Consider the following 19,920-nt stretch of genomic DNA (forward strand, 5'->3'; position numbering starts at 1 on the left):
GGCAGAATTCTTGCTGAGCAGTATTTAGATTGAGGCGGCTGCTCAGTGACTTCACATAATCCCCAAGTGATTCCAATTCGCACACACTGTCAGAGGGAAGAGCCTGGGAACGGCTCAGAATGCCAAATGGACGACAGACAGTGGATGTTCAGGTGTTTTTGCAAACCAGCGCCAAAGAGCGCCAAGGTTACCTAGCAAAGCACTTGCAACTAAACCCTCTCCCTCTCCCCCCCTCATTCTCTCTCCAAGACAAGCAACACTGGAGCACCGAAAACCTGAGTCTCCTACAATTGCTGATTTTTATATAACATCTTGCTGAAATGATGACAGCGTGGAGAATGAAGCGTCCACTCGAGGAAATAGCAGGCTGTTTTACTTTATTCTTCCTGTGTCTAGGACTGGATTGTCAGACTTCAACTGATTCTGCCTGAAATCGGAAGATGTACCGTATTTTTCGCCCTATAGGACGCACTTTTTCCCCTCCAAAAATGAAGGGGAAATCTGGGTGCGTCCTATGGGGCAAATGCAGGCTTTCACTGAAGCTTGGAGAGCGAGAGGGGTCGGTGCGCACTGACCCCTCTTGCTCTCCAGGCTTCAGGAAGACATCCGCAGCCTAGGCAGCCCTGCGGGAGTTCCCGCAGGGCTGTCTAGGCTGCGGATAGTAGCCTGTTTCCTGGAGCGCCGGGCGCGCTGAAAGCAGAGCACCCGGCACTTCAGGAACACACCCGCAGCCTAGGCAGCCCTAGGTCCCCGCAGGGCTCCCCACGCTGCGGATAGCAGCCTGCCACCTGGTGGGCGAGGTGCCCTGAAGCAGAGCGTCCCTCGCGCTGGGCAGACATCAGCCAGCCCCACAAGCTCAGGGGACAGCAGGGAGGCGCAGCGCTGCCATCCCGCTGTTCCTCGACCTGGTTCGGTTTCCCCGACCTGCTTTTGGGGGGGAAATAAAGGGAAAAATTTTTTCCTTTATTTCCCCCCAAAAAAACTAGGTGCGTCCTATGGGACGGAGCGTCCTATGGGATGAAAAATACGGTAGATCTTGGTACTGTAAACATTTCCCCATACGTATTACCTCCCCCAAGCTCGATTTCCAACGCCTATCTCTCAGGGCCACATCCAGATTTGAGAAGGCTCTTGGCCTTGCGTCCTCTCCATGGATAAGGTGCCCTGTTTGTAGGCAGCTGTGGACTGCCATTTTGAAATTTCCCACGGTGCTTTCGAGCACCCAGTGTAATAGAAGGCCCAGTTGTTAGTGCTGATGAGCCTATTTGGGTGCTGTGGCCCAGACAGCTGCCTGCGTTTGCTGAGTTCTGCCACTAGGCTCACTCCCTCAGAGGTATGAAATTATTCTGTGGCCCTAGGAAAGCCATTATTTATAGCCAATTTAAATGATTCATCTCTAATGTTTCAGTTTTACACTGATTCGCAGCCCTAGTATTTACCAAGCCCCAAACAAAATAAAACCCCTTTAAAATACGTCATGTCTCTGGAATGTTCATTGTGTGCCTTGCAGACTTGACAGCTCATCTAGGACGCCAAGGGACCCATATTTACTTGTCTTTAGAAGACTGGCTGACAAGATCTTGGGAAGAACAATCTGCCCTTCAGACAATCTGTTTCTGTTTCAGCTGTGGAACAAGGAAAAAAAAAAAAAAAGCAGCAGCTTTCAGCTAATGCATTTAACAAGAGTCAAGATCATTTTCTTACCTGCCACAGAGCCTATTATTAAAACCCCACCTATGCTGGACATCCCAGAAAATTTCCACTGACCCTGTTTTCCAGTTTGGATTGTGATCAATCCAGCAGCAAGTGGTCTATGAAAATGCATCCTCCTTTTGACAACTGTGGATTATCAAGGATTCCTTCCGGTGATGAAACTATTGCAAGGCATAGCTGCAAAAGGGAGTAAATGTTTTGGAATCATTGGCAATGGTAAACTGCAGCCTTTGTGAAAAAGGTTTCTCCTGATTATCCAAATAGAATGGATTTCTAAAAGCCTACATAATTCAGATTGCACATAACTATAATAATAAAAAAGGGGGGGGGACGAAGATCATGGCCACTGGGCCCATCACCTCCTGGCAAATAGAAGGGGAAGAAATGGAGGCAGTGAGAGATTTTACTTTCTTGGGCTCCATGATCACTGCAGATGGTGACAGCAGTCACGAAATTAAAAGACGCCTGCTCCTTGGGAGAAAGGCGATGGCAAACCTAGACAGCATCTTAAAAAGCAGAGACATCACCTTGCCAACAAAGGTTCGTATAGTTAAAGCCATGGTTTCCCCAGTAGTGACATATGGAAGTGAGAGCTGGACCATCAAGAAGGCTGATCGCTGAAGAATTGATGCTTTTGAATTATGGTGCTGGAGGAGACTCTTGAGAGTCCCATGGACTGCAAGAAGATCAAACCTATCCATTCTTAAGGAAATCAGCCCCGAGTGCTCACTGGAAGGACAGATCCTGACGCTGAGGCTCCAATACTTTGGCCACCTCATGAGAAGAGAAAACTCCCTTGAAAAGACCCTGATGTTGGGAAAGATGGAGGGCACAAGGAGAAGGGGACGACAGAGGAGAAGATGGTTGGACAGTGTTCTCGAAGCTACCAGCATGAGTTTGACCAAACTGCGGGAGGCAGTGGAAGACAGGAGTGCCTGGCGTGCTCTGGTCCATGGGGTCACGAAGAGTCGGACATGACTAAACGACTAAACAACAACAATAATAATACCCAGGATTTATATGGTGCATTTGAAGTATTCAAAGCCCATACATCGTTTTTGAGCCATCTTGGCTGTTGGTTCTGGAAAACTTGCTCCCTGGCTTTCAGGCCTTTTCCCACCAGACCTGGGAGGGCGAGGCCCTGACTGACTCCAGCTACAAAAGCTAAAGCTGCTGAAGAGACCAGGGACCATCTGGACTGTCTCTTCGTGCAGACTCAGGTCATTGTCTGAGTTTCCACCACCTGCCATGAACCTCCATTGCCTGGATTGGCAGCAATAGCAGCAGATATGTCCTCTGCTTATGATAATATTTTATTCTCTTGTTAACTGTGCTGTTTTTAGATGTGCATGTTATATTAGTAATGTTTTCTTTTGAAATGTTTAAGATAAAAAAGGTTTGGTTAACTTTGCTGGGTTTAAATGTGCATTCTGTAGTTGACCTCCTTTGCAATGTTCTGTTTTGAAATCTTTAAGATAATATTTTAATTTCCTGTTAATTATGTTGCTTTGAATGTATGCTTTATATTTGACTTTCTACAGTAATGTTTTATTCTAGATTGTTTTATTTGATGTTTTAATGCAGGATGTAAACAGCATTCAGCCTTATCTTGAAAATGTAAAGTGGTATAGAAATGAAATTAATGACAACAACAATAATTTTAGAAATTTGTACAGGAGCAATTTGAGGCAAGAAAGTATTTTTATCGCCTTATTGCATATGGAGATTCGTATAAGGCTCTCTTCTCAAGGCCGTAACTCACGTAGAAAATTTGGTGCCGAGATGAGATTTAAGCCACAGACTCCCTAGCCCATGGTCTCCATTCTTAACCCCTATGGTTTAGGCTTCCTTTTATTTGCTTTGAAAATTTGAAAAGGTTTACAGAGTAGCTTTTTAAAAAAAATTTCTACGTCAGTATCTTCATTCCCAACAACAAAAATCGCTCCTGGAGGACTCACTGCCCCACTGTTTCAATGCTAAGCATCATGCCTCTAAACATTTTTTGGGGGACACTCCAGGTTTGTAAATTATAAATCTTCCCCCACTTCTGATTAATTCTCTTCCCTGTCATATGCAAGAACATAATTCTGAGCAGGAGCAAAAACGCACAAGCCATCACATAAAGCGTTAATTCAGACCCTACATAGAAATGAGAATTGCCTGCGCATTTCTGCTAGATTGTCTGAAGCCCGGACACAGGCCTGATTTTAGACAGCAGGCCTTGTGATATCACTCACTGGTGCTTTTGGGGGGGGCACCACAGGTGGACGGATTTAGCTGCAGTGTTAATTCAGTACAGCTTGGTTAAGTTGTGAGAAATAATGTTATCATCTATAAAAACAGTAGATAGAATTAGTGGTAGCGGCATATAATGCTTGGCAACATATTGCCGTATTTTTCACTCTATAAGACGCACCAGACCACAAGACGCACCTAGTTTTTGGAGGAGGAAAACAAGAAAAAAATTATTCTGAATCTCAGAAGCCAGAACAGCAAGAGGGATCGCTGTGAAGTGAAAGCAGCAATCCCTCTTGCTGTTCTGGCTTCTGGAATAGCTGCGCAGCCTGCATTCGCTCCATAAGACGCACACACATTTCCCCTTACTTTTTAGGAGGGGAAAAGTGAGTCTTATAGAGCAAAAAATACGGTACATCATTTATGGCTTGCATCTGTCCATTTTAAGTAAGTGCTGCATATAATTTCCAGAGGTTTTTAAGTTCTTTGCTACCATGGTCTTTCTTGTTTTTACTGCATATAATGCTCGGCAACATATTATTTACTGATTCATAGAATTTTAGGGCTTAAAGGGACCTTGGAGATCATGCAGTCGAGCTGCCCTATACAGTGCAGGAATCTTGAAACAACAGCATCCCCGGCAGAGGGCCACGGAGCCCCTGCTTAAATAGTTGCAGAAAAGCAGAACTTCCCATCGTCCTACTGTGATCGTATGTTGTACGCCAAACACCTCTTCCTCTTAGAACGTTCCTCCTAACGATTAACCAAAATCTGCCTCCTTGCTTTTCATTCTCATTAGTGCTAGCCCTGCACTCCAGTGAAGCAGAAAACAAGCCTGCCCCACTTTCTATATGACAACTCCTCATATATTTGAAGAGAGCTATTATGTTACATATGTTCTACATCTTCTGTGTGCTCCATCAGTACGGATTTAATTTCTAAAGTCTTCTGAACCTCAGCTTTCAGATTTCACCAGGGACTGCAGCTCCTCTGGAGATACGAGTGTATATAACGAATTGATTCCCTTCCTCCTGTAAGACCTTGACTCCAGGAGGTCAATCAAGGCGTACTTCACACACAAGCAATTTCCTTTGCCTGATATCCGCTTTACCTGAAACGTCACCGACTTGCAGCCTAATTGGTGGCCATGGGAGTTGCATAGTCCCTTAAAACCAACACAAATGCTAGCGTGATAGCCGACTGCAAAGTTACAGCAGCTAATCATGTCACAGAGACCTTAGAAAGACATGTTCGGGAGGAGATTGTCAGCCTCCTTCAAGAAAATAACAAGGCAGCTATGGCGGGAAGTGGAGGATATTTATTTCTCTCAATAATGTGTCATCTTTGCCCTGCATTGAATAAAGCTAACAACCAGCAACCAAACAGCAGGAGGGTAGCATGAAAAAGACAAAACTGACCGAGGGAAGGCGGCAAGGCTTGCTCTTTACCCGTTAGTCCCGTTTTCTGGATAAGCTAAAGGGCACGTGCCAATTAATTCTCAGCAGGATCTCAACGATTGCTCTAAATCCAGGAATTAGAAGCTAAAGGCTAACTTTGAAATGGCAGAGGAGCACAGCAGTATACCATGAAACAATTCTTGATCCTCACCCTCAGAAGAGCATCACTTTACCATTCCACATCCCTTCCTTCCATGCTGACAGTTCCTAGGGTTGTATTATAGTATCAGAGCCATGCCCTTTCGTGCCTGTTCTTCTAAATATGTCACCGAGTGCCTCTCATGCCCCAAACTCCCAATTAGTGCTCTGAAATATCTTGTTTAAAAACATGTCCTGTCATTTCAAGTGCACTTTGGTGTACCCTTCACCTCTAAAAGACATAAGACCCCACTGGAATAACAATCAAAGACTAAAGAATTTGAGAGTATTTCATTTCCAGACATTTAAAAGGAGGTTTTGTACCTACAGTGAATTTATGGCAGCTCTCTAAAGGAAGTATATGTGGGAAATCGCAGTCAGATATAACTAGCAAGCTTTGGGCTAGTTAATGCATGAAGGGGTTAAGATCATAGAATTGTATTCTTAGACTCAGCTAGGTCATGCCCCTCACCTGGAGGGAAGTTAAGTTTCCTTCTTTGTCCACTCTTTTTCACCATGTGAACTCACCAAGTTACTAGCTCAGACTGCATGCTTAGAGCTATTTCAGAATATTTTGTATCCCAAGATTTCTGCCTGTGTTTACTTGTTGCTGCATGGAATAGCACATGAATCTAACCTTTGAACTCTGTAAGTAAAGCATTTAAACTTACTAAGCAGTGTGGTCTGTTTGTGAGAGGTGTAGAAATGGGGGGAGCGCTGTCAGTGGACTAAATGGGATATTAAAAGGTCTAACAGCCTATATTCCTAATGCTTCACTGTCACTGCATATTTTGTGACTTTTAAACTCTGCTGGGGCTCTCTTACTGGAGAGTGCATTAAGCTCTGTGCTTTGAATCTAGGGAGCCAGCCAATTCTTGTATTAATTACACCACATGGGTGATCTATATGTCGTTTTCTCCTTACAGTAAGCAGGTGTTTGAGAAGTGGAATTTTGCACCACTCCTGAAAAGCTTCTGCAGTGTCCTACAAATTACATGCCAAAAGAACTCCAGGTCATTTAAGATGGCTATCCTCCACCCCTACAGGAGAAAATATTGTGTGAATCATCAGTATGTGGGGAACTCTTTGCAGCAGTACCTGTTGGAAGCACTTTTGCAAAGCCTCCGTGTGCCAGGAGCTCACAAGCAGTGAGCTGGTTTGGATGAAATAACAGCCCACGGTTTACCAAGGCGAAGGAGCCTTGGAGGACCCTCAGGTTTATATAGTCCCTTTTCCTTGCTCTCCCTCCCCTCAAGCACTGCAATCCCATCATTGCTGCCTAGCTTCCAGTAAGCTACAGTGCATGCTTCTCCTGCAACCTAGGATGGGAAATGAATAGGAAATCCTAGTTTCCCATCCGGGTTTTCAGGACAACTACAAAGCATACTCTGCTGTGGGAATAAAATGGCAAATAGGCTTCTGCCACAGACCATGAACAGAACCGCAACACACAAGGGAACGTATCGCAACACATAAGAAGAAAGCGTATGCAAGCCTTTGGATCCTTTAAGACTTATTCATCTAGCACTAAACCATGTTTGGTATTTTTGGAACCATCACACCTTGTTTTCATGATAACAAAACTGAGGATTGTTTGCATTGGGTTGACAGTATGAATCAAGGAAATAATATTTCCCTTCTGCTTACCACACTGAACTAGGATTGAAAGGTATCCCAGAAAAAGGATGAGAAGGTTAAAAAAACTCTATCCCTGGCAATTTAACCTAATGCATGCCTATTCATAGAATCATAGAATCATAGAGTTGGAAAAGACCACAAGGGCCATCGAGTCCCCCCACTGGGTCTTACTCCTAGGTAAGCATGTAATAGGATTATAACCAGCATGCACTTTGCATCCCTATCCCTAACATTTGTGTTAAACCTCAATAAATGAAGCTGAGTTCCAGTAAATTAGAGGCTTGGGAAACTGGTGTTAACACAGAGATTTTCCCCTTATATTAAAGCTATTTGTACTAGGATAGCGGTGAACCAGCATAGTTCCAGGAAGGCAAACATCTATTTTGAACTTTTGGTGTTTAAAACAGAAATAGATAGGTAGCCGTGTTGGTCTGCCCTAGTCAAAACAAAATAAAAAAATTCCTTCCAGTAGCACCTTAAAGACCAACTAAGTTAGTTCTTGGTATGAGCTTTCGTGTGCATGCACACGAAAGCTCATACCAAGAACTAACTTAGTTGGTCTTTAAGGTGCTACTGGAAGGAATTTTTTTATTTTGTTTTGACTAAAACAGAAATGTTAGTAGCATCTTTCAATTCACAGTGAAGTCTGCTTCTGGGGGCAAGTTGATTATTTCTGGCAATAAAGAGCACATGCTTGGCATGTAAAATGTTTAGCCACTGGCATCTCCAGGTAAGACTGGAAAAGACTCCTACCTGTGGCCCTGGAAAGTGGCAGCCACTCAGCAGAGACAATACTTAGCAAGACGGACCAATGGTCTTACATGATATGAGACAACTTTCTATGCTCTGAGCTGGCCTTAAGTTAAGTCATTCTCTTTTAGCCTCAGTCCACCTCTATCACGTGGGGAGAAATATGTGTCTACATTATGGGACTTTCCAAGGATCAAAAGATAATGCATGTGAAGGTGCTTTGAACAATCTAAAGTTCTGCAGAAATAGCTATTGTGACTGTACTTGTATGCCCAAATCTTCTCCTGAGCTGCCCACCTATATATCACAAGGGGAAAGGGAGGTTCAGTCACCTTCGGAGGTTGTTTTCGCCCTTTCGTTATTTGATTCAAACCTCCTACATCTCTTAAAACACTTTTGTAGTTCCGAGGCTCACTGTGGAGATCCAGTTGTGGAACGTGACTGTGTTACCCACATACAGTGGTGCCTCACAAGACGAAAATAATCTGTTCCGCGAGTCTCTTCGTCTAGCGTTTTTTCCGTCTTCCGAAGCATCCCTATTAGCGGATTAGCGGATTAGCGCTATTAGCGGCTTAGCGGCTATTAGCGGCTTAGTGGCTATTAGTGGCTTAGCGGCTTAGAAAAAGGGGGGGGAAGGGGGAAAAACTCGCAAGACTCGCAAGACGTTCCTATAAAACCCAACTGATTAGGGAAGCTTAAATATACCGCTAAGAATCATGAGGTTGTTCTTCACAGTTTGATGCATTCCAAGGGCTTTAAGGTTGCGCCTCGCCTCACAACTTGAAAAGTGTTCTGACCTTTCCAGTGGACGAGAAGAGCAGCGTTGAGTGGAAATGTCCATGTGTATGTTGTTTTGCCACCTGCCCAGATGAAATGTCCCTCTTCGTTCCTTATGGGAGCAGAGTGGCTGCCATAGAAACCAGGAACCACATGGGACCTAACCATGTGGGATGCCATTTGTCTGAAGCATCAGTTGGGTAAATTTAGTCAACCTTTGTTTTTGGAAGCAGCAGCTAAAAAAAGCGCACAACCCTGATACAATTCAGTGGAACGGATTAAGAAACAACAACTCAGACCCAGCTTATACTATAAAAATCCCAGGCAAATAAAATGGCACCACAGCTAATATGATTTTGGAACTGGTGCCAGGTGAGCATCAACCAAGAAGGCTCTCCTCAGTCACATGTCTGACATCAAATGGAAACAGAGGGGGCAGATAACATGAGGAATGTTTTGGCAATGTGCGTGTAAGTGTAGCACGAGGACTCCTTTTCTTCAACCTTGATTCAGTAGCTTCAGCAGGTCTTTGAGATGGGGCCCAGTGCATGGTCTGTTGAGTACCTGGCAGAAACTGCAGAGTTGCTGAAACCAAGATGCTCTCCAGACCGCACCAATGTCTTAAATGGGAGACTGCTATGAGTCCCATCTAAGACTGGGATGTAAAGGAATATATATCTATCAGACTCTGTAGTCATCAAGTCCAAATCTTTACCTTGAAGCTGAACCCTCCAAATGAACCCCCATACCCAGCTCACTCCCCAGCAAGTCCTTGGGACCAAATTCAGGACAGGTGTGTCTGTGAGTGCCTGAATGTGTGGGGCATTTCAGACACCCTTGCACAGTTCGCAGGAATCCTTTGATGTCTGCTTAGAACAGGAAACCTGACTCTGACACATTCACAGTGCCTCAGGCTCAGGCTCAATATTTTTAAAATCCCAATATTTATAATCCAGGGCTCATTCTCAACTGTCTTGCCACTTCCGAAGGCTTTGTAGTCAAATTTAGAGCCTTTGTGAAGAGATAACATTCTTCAAGAGCTTAATAACTCACACAGTAATGCTACCCGTGAGGAAGTGCAACAGTAAATAACACGTACTTCCCAAGCACTGCAATGGGGACAGCTGCTCAGATTATTTGGTTAAGCCCCTGCCTTAGAGATTAATTGTTATTATTTTAGCTGTTTGAATGAGTTCAGGGGGAAGTGGGAGAAAGGCAGCATTAGTATGCAAAAGCCTATGGACTTGGCTACATCTTAAAGAAATAAATAAAAGGCAAACTGCTCCGATTCATTATGACTTTAAACAACCACAACCACATACCATCGATAGACAGAACAGCACAATGAGAAAGTGTGCTGTTATTCAGTCTTCAGTTAACCAAGTGTTTAGTCATAGGAGCTAGTGTTACCTTGAACAAATCATTCAAGATGCACACTGGGATAGCTCAGTTGGTTAGAGTGCAATGCTGATAACGCCGAGGTTGCAGGTGCGACCCCAGCATTGCAGGGGGTTGGACCAGATGATCCTCAGGGCCCCTTCCAACTCAACAGTTCTACGAATCTATGATACTTAATGGCTAGGTTGATAAATAGAACAGTATTTACAGATAGTGGCTTAATCCAAAACTCTGTGACCCTTAGATGGGGTGGGGAAAATGGCTGCCCATGCATAAATGTAAACCCATTTCTGTATACATTATGCATATTTGAGGAGACATGTATAAGTCTTATGTATTTAGTTCTCCTGCTTTACTCTTTTGCATAATTTATTTGCCAACTTGGAAGGCTTTAAACAAGGACTAGACAAAGAAGCGAGAAAATCGAGAGATCAAAAAAGTCTACACAGTGTCGGTTTGCTACATTAAAGTAAATAAGTTGTAATGAGGTATTTCATCTGCTACTTTTATGATTCCAGCACTGTATGAACAAGGCCCATCTCCAAATAAACTTATTTTGGCAATTATATTTAACAGCATTCCTTTTGCTTGCAAATTTCATCATCATTGCATTCTCCCAAGCTTTCCTCAGTCATTCTGTGAAGTGTTGGAGGGTCCTTATCCTAAGACCCTGCTTCTAAGATTATAGCAGAAAATTGAAAGCAATTGTTTTTAGAAAGCAATTCTAATACCACATTGTGGATCTTTTTTTGGCAGCTCCCAAAGAACTACTTTCCAGTGAAGAGTTGCTCATGAATCAGCCTGAAGTTTTTGGCCAAGGAAGCCAAACTGCACAAAAAAATTGTTTAAGAAGGTTGGGAAAAGTCAATGATGAAAGAACCCTGAGTTGTAAGCTGCTTTTTAGGATGCCGCAGTGTCTGATCAAAACCCAATCACACAATTCGAACTGAGAGGGTTAAGGGCATTTCCAAGGCTATATTTACTTTCAGTGCACAGATTGTATTTTCTTTGGAAGCAGAATTTGCATTTTTTGTTGTTGCAGTTTTCTATACAGTGGTGCCTCGCAAGACGAAATTAATCCGTTCCGTGAGGCTCTTCGTATAGCGGTTTTTTCGTCTTGCGAAGCAAGCCCATTGACAGCTTAGCGGATTAGCGCTATTAGCGGTTTAGCGGCTTTTAGCAGATCAGCTGATAAGCGGCTTAGGGCTTACGAAAAGGGGGGGGAAAGGGAAAAAACCCCGCAGGAACTCGCAAGACATTTTCGTCTTGCAAAGCAAGCCCATAGGGAAATTCGTTTTGCGAAGCGCCTCCAAAACGGAAAACCCTTTCGTCTAGCGGGGCACCACTGTACCTGAGATTCCCACAATATCATGACCATGAAGTGCCATCCAGAATATCCTAGATGGATTAAAAATCATAGTCTTTCACCATTCTCTGCTTTCTGCTACATGGATATCAGTAAAGGCCAGATGTTGTGTTTCTTCATTCCTTTTTGGTGGCCTTTCAGCCATAATGTTCAAATCAGAACAGGAAACTGACTTTGTGTTTCATGTTAAGGGGGATATGAGTTGAGCAGTACTGTGCACATTCACCAGGCCTCAGGACTGGTACATAATCCTTCCATGAAGAGGGAATTGTGTACATTCCCCAGGCAATAGAGATAATCTTCAGCACACCTTGAAAAATGTGTATATATAGACCGATTTTGTTCATTCTTTTTTTAATCAATAAATACTTTATTTTCTTTTTTCATTTATGCATTTTACATGTCTTAGTACATCAATCATTGTCATTGTTTATCTTACAGTCCTTGACTTCCATGCACACCCCTCTGCGGGTTCTTAATTAGTCCTTGTTAAGCTGCATCTCCTTAATGACCACCCTTCTTCTGCTTATTTTAACTGCTGCTCATATATCTAACCCCACTTGGAAATTTATCTGATTGTAATATTTCTTTAAATATTTGCCAAAGTATTCCCATTCTTCTTTTACATCCGACTCATCCTGATTTCTAATCTTTGCAGTCAACATTGCTAGCTCCGCGTATTCTATTAGCTTATTTTGCCAGTCTATTTTTGTGGAATTATTTTTGTCCTTCCACCTTTGGGCATACATTATTCTGGCCGCTGTTATTGTGTAGAGAAAAAGACTAATTACTATCTTGGGTATTTCCCCCTCTACTATACTCAATAAGAACATCTCTGGTTTCTTGGGAAATGAGACCCTGAACATCTTTTTCAGTTTTGAGTATATCTTCTCACAATACTCTCTGGCTTTCTTACAGCCCCACCACATGTGTATAAATGTCCATTCAATCTCTTCACATTTCCAACATAAATTGCTTTCCTTTTTATACATTTTTACTAGTTTACTAGGGGTGAGGTACCATCTATATATCACCTTTTGTAGGTTCTCTTTTAGGGTATAGCATGCTGGGAGGTTTATTGTGGTTTTCCACAGTTTTTCCCAAGAGGACCTATGAATGTTGTGTCCTAGGTCAATTGTCTGTTGGATCATAGGGGTCTTTGTCATTTCTTCCTTAGTCTTCCCACTCTAATAAGATTTTATAAATTTTTGAAACTAGTTTTTATTTGTTGCCCAATAAGACTTTTTTGAGTTCTGAGTTTTCCTCAGAAAATCCTCTTTCTTTGTCTTTCCTGAATATCTCATTTAATTGGAAATACTGGACCCAGTCTTTGATCCAGTTTTGTATGTTTTCTTTCTTTTTTAAGTTTGGTTTCCCTTATTTGAATTCTATAATATCTTTATAGGTACCCCAATCTCTTTTAATGTTGGTCTTCTTTACTGATAGCGCTTCTATAGGTGATAACCATCGTGGCGTTTTCCTTTCTAAAACGTCTTTATTCCTTATCCAAATGAATTTTGTTCATTCTCTGGGCACTGACCATATTTCCTAACAGGCTTTGGAAAATGTGCGTATCCTGGCAAGCTTTTCACCACCCCAGCTGTTCCCCAGTCAGCAGCACAAGGGGGTAGGTCATAGCAAGAAGAAAGTGTTAAACCTTCGCTCCCCCTCCCCTGCCACCTCCTATGCTGCTCTTAAAATCTTAATAGGAGCATGGGGAGATGGTAACTGCAGCCCATGACATCTGGAGGGCAGCATGATGGCTAACCTTGGAGTAGACAATATGGGGGTGAAATAAACTAATAGTCCAAGGCAGGTTTGTCTATCCTTGGTTCCTATCCTAGGAGGTGAAAGGTTTCCTTACAGCGTTGTTAAAACTACACAAAGATTGCATTTTCTAATAATTGTTTTTTAAAAGCTATATTTGATATATCCATCGTCCACCTAAAGCAACTAAGACTAAAACTCTCTCTCTCTATATATATATATTTAACTGTATTTAGCTGGCCCAAGACGTTTTGGCCCCTGAAGTGAACCACAAAAATTACACCTCTCTCCCCACCAGGGAAGAATGTGGGAGTCAAGATCTATATCTCAAACAAGGGGAAGAAATTAAGGTCTGCAATGGGATCTGCTGCCCCTGTGGATCCTGCCGCTTGAGGTGGTCCCTTCACCTTGCCTCATGGGTGGACATTGAATTTGGCAGGAACTGCTTTTGCGGATTGCGCAGTTAAAATACTGCTTCGGGGAAACGCAAGGCAATTAGGCAGAACAAGGACTACAACCAGCTCTGAGTTCTGCTGAGTTCACCAGCATGTAGTACCCTCCTCCACAGTCTACGTCACCATCACTGCTCCCTTGCGTGCTTTTCTTTGCCCTCCGAGGCAGAGTAACATCCCTTTGGGCAGCAACAGATAGGAACAGGAATTACACAGGAACTTTTGCCACTCAGCCAGAGCCTGAAGAGCCTGACAGGGGAAGTAAGGGGAGAAGCCAAAAGGTGCCATTTGACAAGGTCAATAATACCAAGGACCAGTTCTTTAATATGGATAGGGGATAACTTATGAGCAAGCGCGAGTCTTTACATAAACAATGGAGATGTTTATTTTTACGTGCTTTCCCTTGCCGTTCATAGTAACACAGCCTCCCAAAGCAGTTCCTCCTACCTTTGTTTTCCAGCTTGAGTTCCTCTGTTAGTAAGCTGTCCTGTCTATTGCCAAGTACAAACGCCAAGAAAGAGAGGATCAGGGCATCCAGGATTCCAATGATGGCCAGAATGTAAGCCCAGCGGATTGAACAAGCCCCCAATGTGTACTTGTCTGTCTTTTCACCACACATCCGTTTCACCTCCTTTGCATCCCAGCCATCAGGATAAATCATACAGCCCAGGACAAGACAGGCAGCTGGGAAAAGAAAGAAAGAAAGAGGAATAAAGAGAATGACAGAACAATCACGTGGCTGAAGTTTATATCTCACAACTATTCCCATATTCAGTTATTAAAATGTCTCTAATTTGCAATGCAAAACTTCGTAACCTGCTTATTTCCAAGACAACCACAACATCTTCACTGTGCAGAAAATTATGATGATGCTCAGAAACTTGAAGTTTTATGAACTTTTGGGGGGGTTGGTGGGTAGGAAACCTTCACCTTTAACAACTTCTTTTGCTTATTCTCAGACTTTTGGGAAAGAGTTGGGGCTGCAAGGCAAGCAGGGAAGTTGATACATCCCTTCATAATGCAAAGCAAATTGACGTACTGTAAATTTAAAGTCTGTGGAGCAAATAAAGAGATCCGCCTTATATCCAGATAGTATCTGTATTGTGCTAATGTAAGTTTTCAACCATATACAGAAACAACAACAAATATTATGAATCTCTGGTAAAACATCCATTTAACAAGTAGTCTCTTTTTTTGAAAATAATTTTTATTAAATTTCATATTTCCAAATTAAACACATCAAATCAATTAGTCCAAATTATGACAATACATATCATATAATCCAATTGTTTTCCAAATTGTAAATTTTTGTGGGGGGTACCCAAGCTTCTTGATTCTGCCAATCAAGGAACAAGTAGTCTTTTTCAAGTTCTTACTGGTGAATGAAAGCTTCTAACTCCTTGCAGCGGTGGGGAAGTTTCTAATCAGAGTCGAACTTGAATGATGAAATGCCCTAAGATTTCCAGGATTGTTTTGTCTTGCAGTTCTTCCAACTTCATTAATCTTCTTCTATAAGAAAATTACTTCTGGTTTCCAGCTCCCCTTCAGTATAGAAAACAAGCTCTCCGAAATGTCATTGGCCCAAGGAAAGACTTTCCTTTCCCTACCACTTGCCTCTTGATTCATGAACCATCAGCAGACTGGGGGTCAATAAATGATGAACACGCATCCTAAAACACGCAGCAAGGGACAAAATGGTTTTAAATGTTTTAAGCGCTTTTAATTTGCAGCACCTTAAATGGTGGTTGTTGTTTTTTATAATATTATATTATTTCATTAATTTATTTTTGTTTGGGGTGGGATAAGCATTTAGTCAGGGTGGGGAGTAGTTTAATTTGAGCGCTATTGTTTCTTGTTTTGTTTTGTTTATTATTATTCTGTTAAGTTATTATATAGTTTGTATTTTGCTTTTTAAGGGGAAGGGTCATGGCTGCCTGGGAGTGGGCCTCAGCCAATAGATTGGCTGGGGCAGGTTCCACAGGGGGGGATGTATTGGGACACCCGATCTCAGTGATCACGGGCAGGAGGAGGAGTTATGCTAAGACCAGACCATGTCATTACCGAGGAGGCAGGTTTAGTCGTTGTTTGAGGACTATCCCTGCCTCCAGGTCTGGTCCTGACCGGAAGGATACAGTAATCAGCAAGAGAAACCCACATGACCTGAAAGTGTTGCTGTGCAATGCCAGGTCAATGATGAATAAAACCACTGCCACCCACGACCTGATTGTGGATGGAGGATTTGACCTGGCATGTGTGACAGAGACTTGGTTGGATGAAGCAGATGGGCCTGTCCTTGCCGCTGCTTGCCCACCAAGTTTCTCTTACACACAGCAACCCAGGTCATGTGGGCGGGGAGGGGGGGTAGCAGTGATTTTTAGGAAGTCATTAGTCTGCACCAGGTGTCCTGTTGGGAAGACCCAGTTTTCTGAGTGCATGTTCTGGAAGTTGGGCAATAGGGGCAGTACAGGATTCCTACTGGTGTACCGACCTCCCCGCTGCACCAAGGATTCCCTACCCGAGCTGCTTCAGGTCGTGGCGGATATGCTCCTGGAGACACCTAGCTTGGTTGTCCTGGGGGATTTTAACATCCATGCCGACACGACCTTACAAGGGGCCGCTCGGGACTTCGTGGAAAGCATGGCCTCCATGGGGCTGTCCCTGAATAAGTTTGGCCCAACTCATAGCCGCGGACATGCCTTAGACTTGGTGTTTACCTCTACGGATGTTGGTGATCTGACACTAACTAAAAGCTAAACAAAAGAAGTGCCATGGTCAGATCACTTCCTGGTGCAACAGGACTTCTCCGCAACCCTTCCCCTCTGCAGGGAGATGGGACTGATTCGGATGGTCCGCCCCCGCCACTTAATGGATCCAATTGGCTTCCAGAGAGTGGTAGGGGATGTTTTATCCCACGTTGATGGCGGGTGTGATGGGCTGGCAGGAAGAAGAGTAGGAGTGGCAGCTGTCAGTGAAAGGTGTGTCACACATCCACTATGGCAGGTGTATGTGCCTTTAAGATACACATCTCTAGCCCCCACTGCCCTCCTTTGAAGTGGGGATATCACATCTTTCCTGCTGATATTGGAATCCATAAACTGAGCAATCATTTGCAATATCCTCCCTGTCACGGAAAACTGGGTAATTTCTGTGTTCGTTGACACCATTTCCCCCCAACTTCCCAAAGCAAGATAATGCTACTTTCCTGTGTACATGCAAATCAGATTTGGATTTGATTTATTATATTTCTCTGCTGCTTCTCAGTCAAATGAATCCCAAAGTGGCTTACGAACAATAAATAACAAAACCATCTGTGTATCTGAAGAAGTGTGCATGCACACAAAAGATTATAGCAAGAACAAACTTAGTTGGTCTCTAAGGTGCTACTGAACATTTTTTTAAATTTTTTTTATATATATTTTGAGTGAGTCAGATCAACACGACTATGTACCTGAATCTAGTAACAAAACCATGATAGAACATAACAGAACATCACAAATACAGCATATATCATACAGAATAAATAACAATTTTTCAGCAAAACAATTGTAAACTATAAAGCACTGTTAACAGAGCAACAACTAAAACATAATCTAAACACCACAGTTAAAGCAAAAGTCATATTATATGGTGCATTTATAATCTATAAAGCAACATTAGCAACATTAACAAAATATCACACGAAAGATAAACTAAACACTGTTAAGTTCATACACACACTCTCCATACATGGGCAAAATACACATCTACATGGCAGCAAGCAACTTCCTTCTGAAGGTTCCTCAGACTCGAGGGGGTACAGCAGAGGTGAAACCAACCACCCCCTGATGGCAAACAGAGTCTCTCTCCCCTCTCAGTTCTTCTTCTGGAAACAGCTCCCTTATGAAGGCTCCTAGGGCTGGAGGCTGGGGCAAGGCAGGTGGAAAAAGCCATTACCTGCTGGCCAACATAGTTTCTGGCTCAACCCACTGGCTTTGTTTGCAGGCCCATGTGGACAAGATCTCCTCCGCTCTTCACCCCTGTCCCCTCACTACTTGCCAAGCTGGCAAGAGCCAAAATGTCAACATTACTTTGCGGCTACTTTGTCAAGCTATGAACAGCAGCTGATGCACTGATGTTGCTGCCACTGGGTCTTGATCAGTTCTTGCCACAAGTGCAGAATATGGGCCACCAAGTTCTTCAGGCTAGGACACACAGGTACTTGTTAAGCTGCACTCTAATAAAGACAAATTAGCCTGAGATACGGTTTTGTCTTGGCTTGCCAGCGGTTTCTCAGATAAGAGGACTTAGTTGAGGCTGTTAGCTGACAAAACACATCAATCCACTGAATTAAGGGGGGAAGTCTGAGACTTCAGCTCCGCAGACGGTGACACACAGAATGGCCCATGCAGAAACAGTCCCCGACACAAGAGTCTGAGGGCCTCCAGGCTGTCAGTATTTTGTGGGAAAGATTCAAGGACGTACCATTTGCACAATTCAAGCAGTTTAAAGAACTCTATTGCTCAAGTGAAACAAATCCATTGAAAAAAACCACAGAGAGACTTTTTGTGGTTTGGAAAGTACAATGGTACCTCAGGTTACAGATGCTTCAGGTTACAGACTCCGCTAACCCAGAAATAGTACCTCAGGTTAAGAACTTTGCTTCAGGATGAGAACAGAAATCGGGTGGCGGTGTGGTAGCAGCAGCAGGAGACCCCATTAGCTAAAGTGGTACCTCAAGTTAAGAACAGTTTCAGGTTAAGAAGGGACCTCCAGAACGAATTAAGTTCTTAACCCGAGGTACCACTGTAATGGAGAAATGCATTGAAATGTGTAGGATGAACAAATGATTAATGGGAACGCCCTGAATGCAGCATGAATGCTCATTGTCACAGAACCAGCCCATAAGCAAATCAGAACCAATTCTGGGCCTACAAGAAGGAAGTTGTTCATAATATAAAATTGCCACAAATCCAGTTTGGGGGAAAACACACCCAAGGACCAGACAGTAAAAAATGGAATACACAGGCATCAATCAGATGCTCTGAAGAAAGGGGATGGAGAGGAAGCAATCTTGTGTAGGTTCAAGAAGAGAGTTTTTGTAAAGCAGGTGATACATGAAATTATTCCCCTCATTAATACACTTTGATTCCAAGTTCTTGAGAGAAGGTCTGCCAGGTTGCAGGGCAGATGGCATAGCAGTGACATATACAACAGCAGACATCTGGCAGACAGGTGTTAGATTTTGTATCTGGTGGCTGGCCAGCAGCTCAAACCTGTCTGAGTGGAAATGAAGGTAACTGGAAGGAAGAAGGTGTTTAGCAAGCAGAAAAACAGAACAGAAGAGCGGAACACACTGGCTGTCTACCTTTTCTCACCAAAAGATCAGAAATAGGACCACAGTCCCTAGCGGCACCTTCTGCGTTGAGAATCAGCCTCAAGAGTTTTTCTGCAGCAAGGAAATTTCAGTGAGCAGATGTATTATTGCTCCATAATACATCTGCTCATCTGTTCAGCTGCCAGTTTGGCATCATGCGTTTCTGGTATTGCTTTAGCTTGGCTTCCCTCTCTTCAATGTTAATGATGCAGCTCTCAAGTGGAAAACATTAATTTTTTTATCAGTGGTTTAGAGACGACGTAAATAGAAAGTTCAAGGGATGGGCAAATTTGTCAATTTAAGTTTCTCTCAGTTTCTTGGTTTTTTCCAGCCTTAAGCTCTGTCCTCTGCATTTCAAAATTATTCGTTGTTTTAAAAAAACAACAAAATAACTCCAGATGAAAATTCACATGGATTTTTGAATGTGCTTTTCTACTGTTGTGCACATTTACATACACATTTTTTAAAAAACAAACAAACATATTTTTGCAGGCAATTTCTCCTAACACAATGAATTTGTGCACACTGTTTTCACTCTTATAAGCAATGTATGGTTTTCTGTTCATATTTTTGGACTGGAGAACTGCATCACCAAATGCGCAGAGGTGTGAATTTTTAAGGACCAACCACAGCGCGTGGTGGTTACTGTTTCGATTTGGGGCATGCAAATTAAGTAATGTCAGTAAGCTTCCATTAAAATGTGAACTGAATGGATTTATTCCCCATCCCCACTTCATACAGCTTTCTCATAAAACTTTCCATGGTATAAAAATGTGTTTCCCTCCCTCCTTAGGTCCACACCACAAACTAGCTTTTTGTAAACAGTTTTGAGGTCTGTTCCCACCCCACCCCACCCCACAATATATGCATTTTATG

The 19,920-nt window shown here is 43.0% G+C and overlaps 1 protein-coding gene across 1 annotated transcript in view; it reads right to left on the reverse strand.

The window, feature by feature from the left end:
- Nucleotides 1-19,920, reverse strand: part of LHFPL3 (LHFPL tetraspan subfamily member 3) — a gene marked incomplete at its 5' end in the record, with an annotated part of 257,506 nt that overhangs the window by 75,562 nt on the left and 162,024 nt on the right. The window contains one exon of the mRNA XM_079992042.1: nt 14,139-14,375. Within this exon, the coding sequence (XP_079848168.1) occupies nt 14,139-14,375 (237 nt within the window). The remainder of the gene's footprint in view (nt 1-14,138; nt 14,376-19,920) is intronic.

The sequence above is a fragment of the Podarcis cretensis genome (assembly GCF_951804945.1).
Source record: "Podarcis cretensis genome assembly, chromosome: 10".
In the NCBI taxonomy this organism is placed as follows: domain Eukaryota; kingdom Metazoa; phylum Chordata; class Lepidosauria; order Squamata; family Lacertidae; genus Podarcis; species Podarcis cretensis.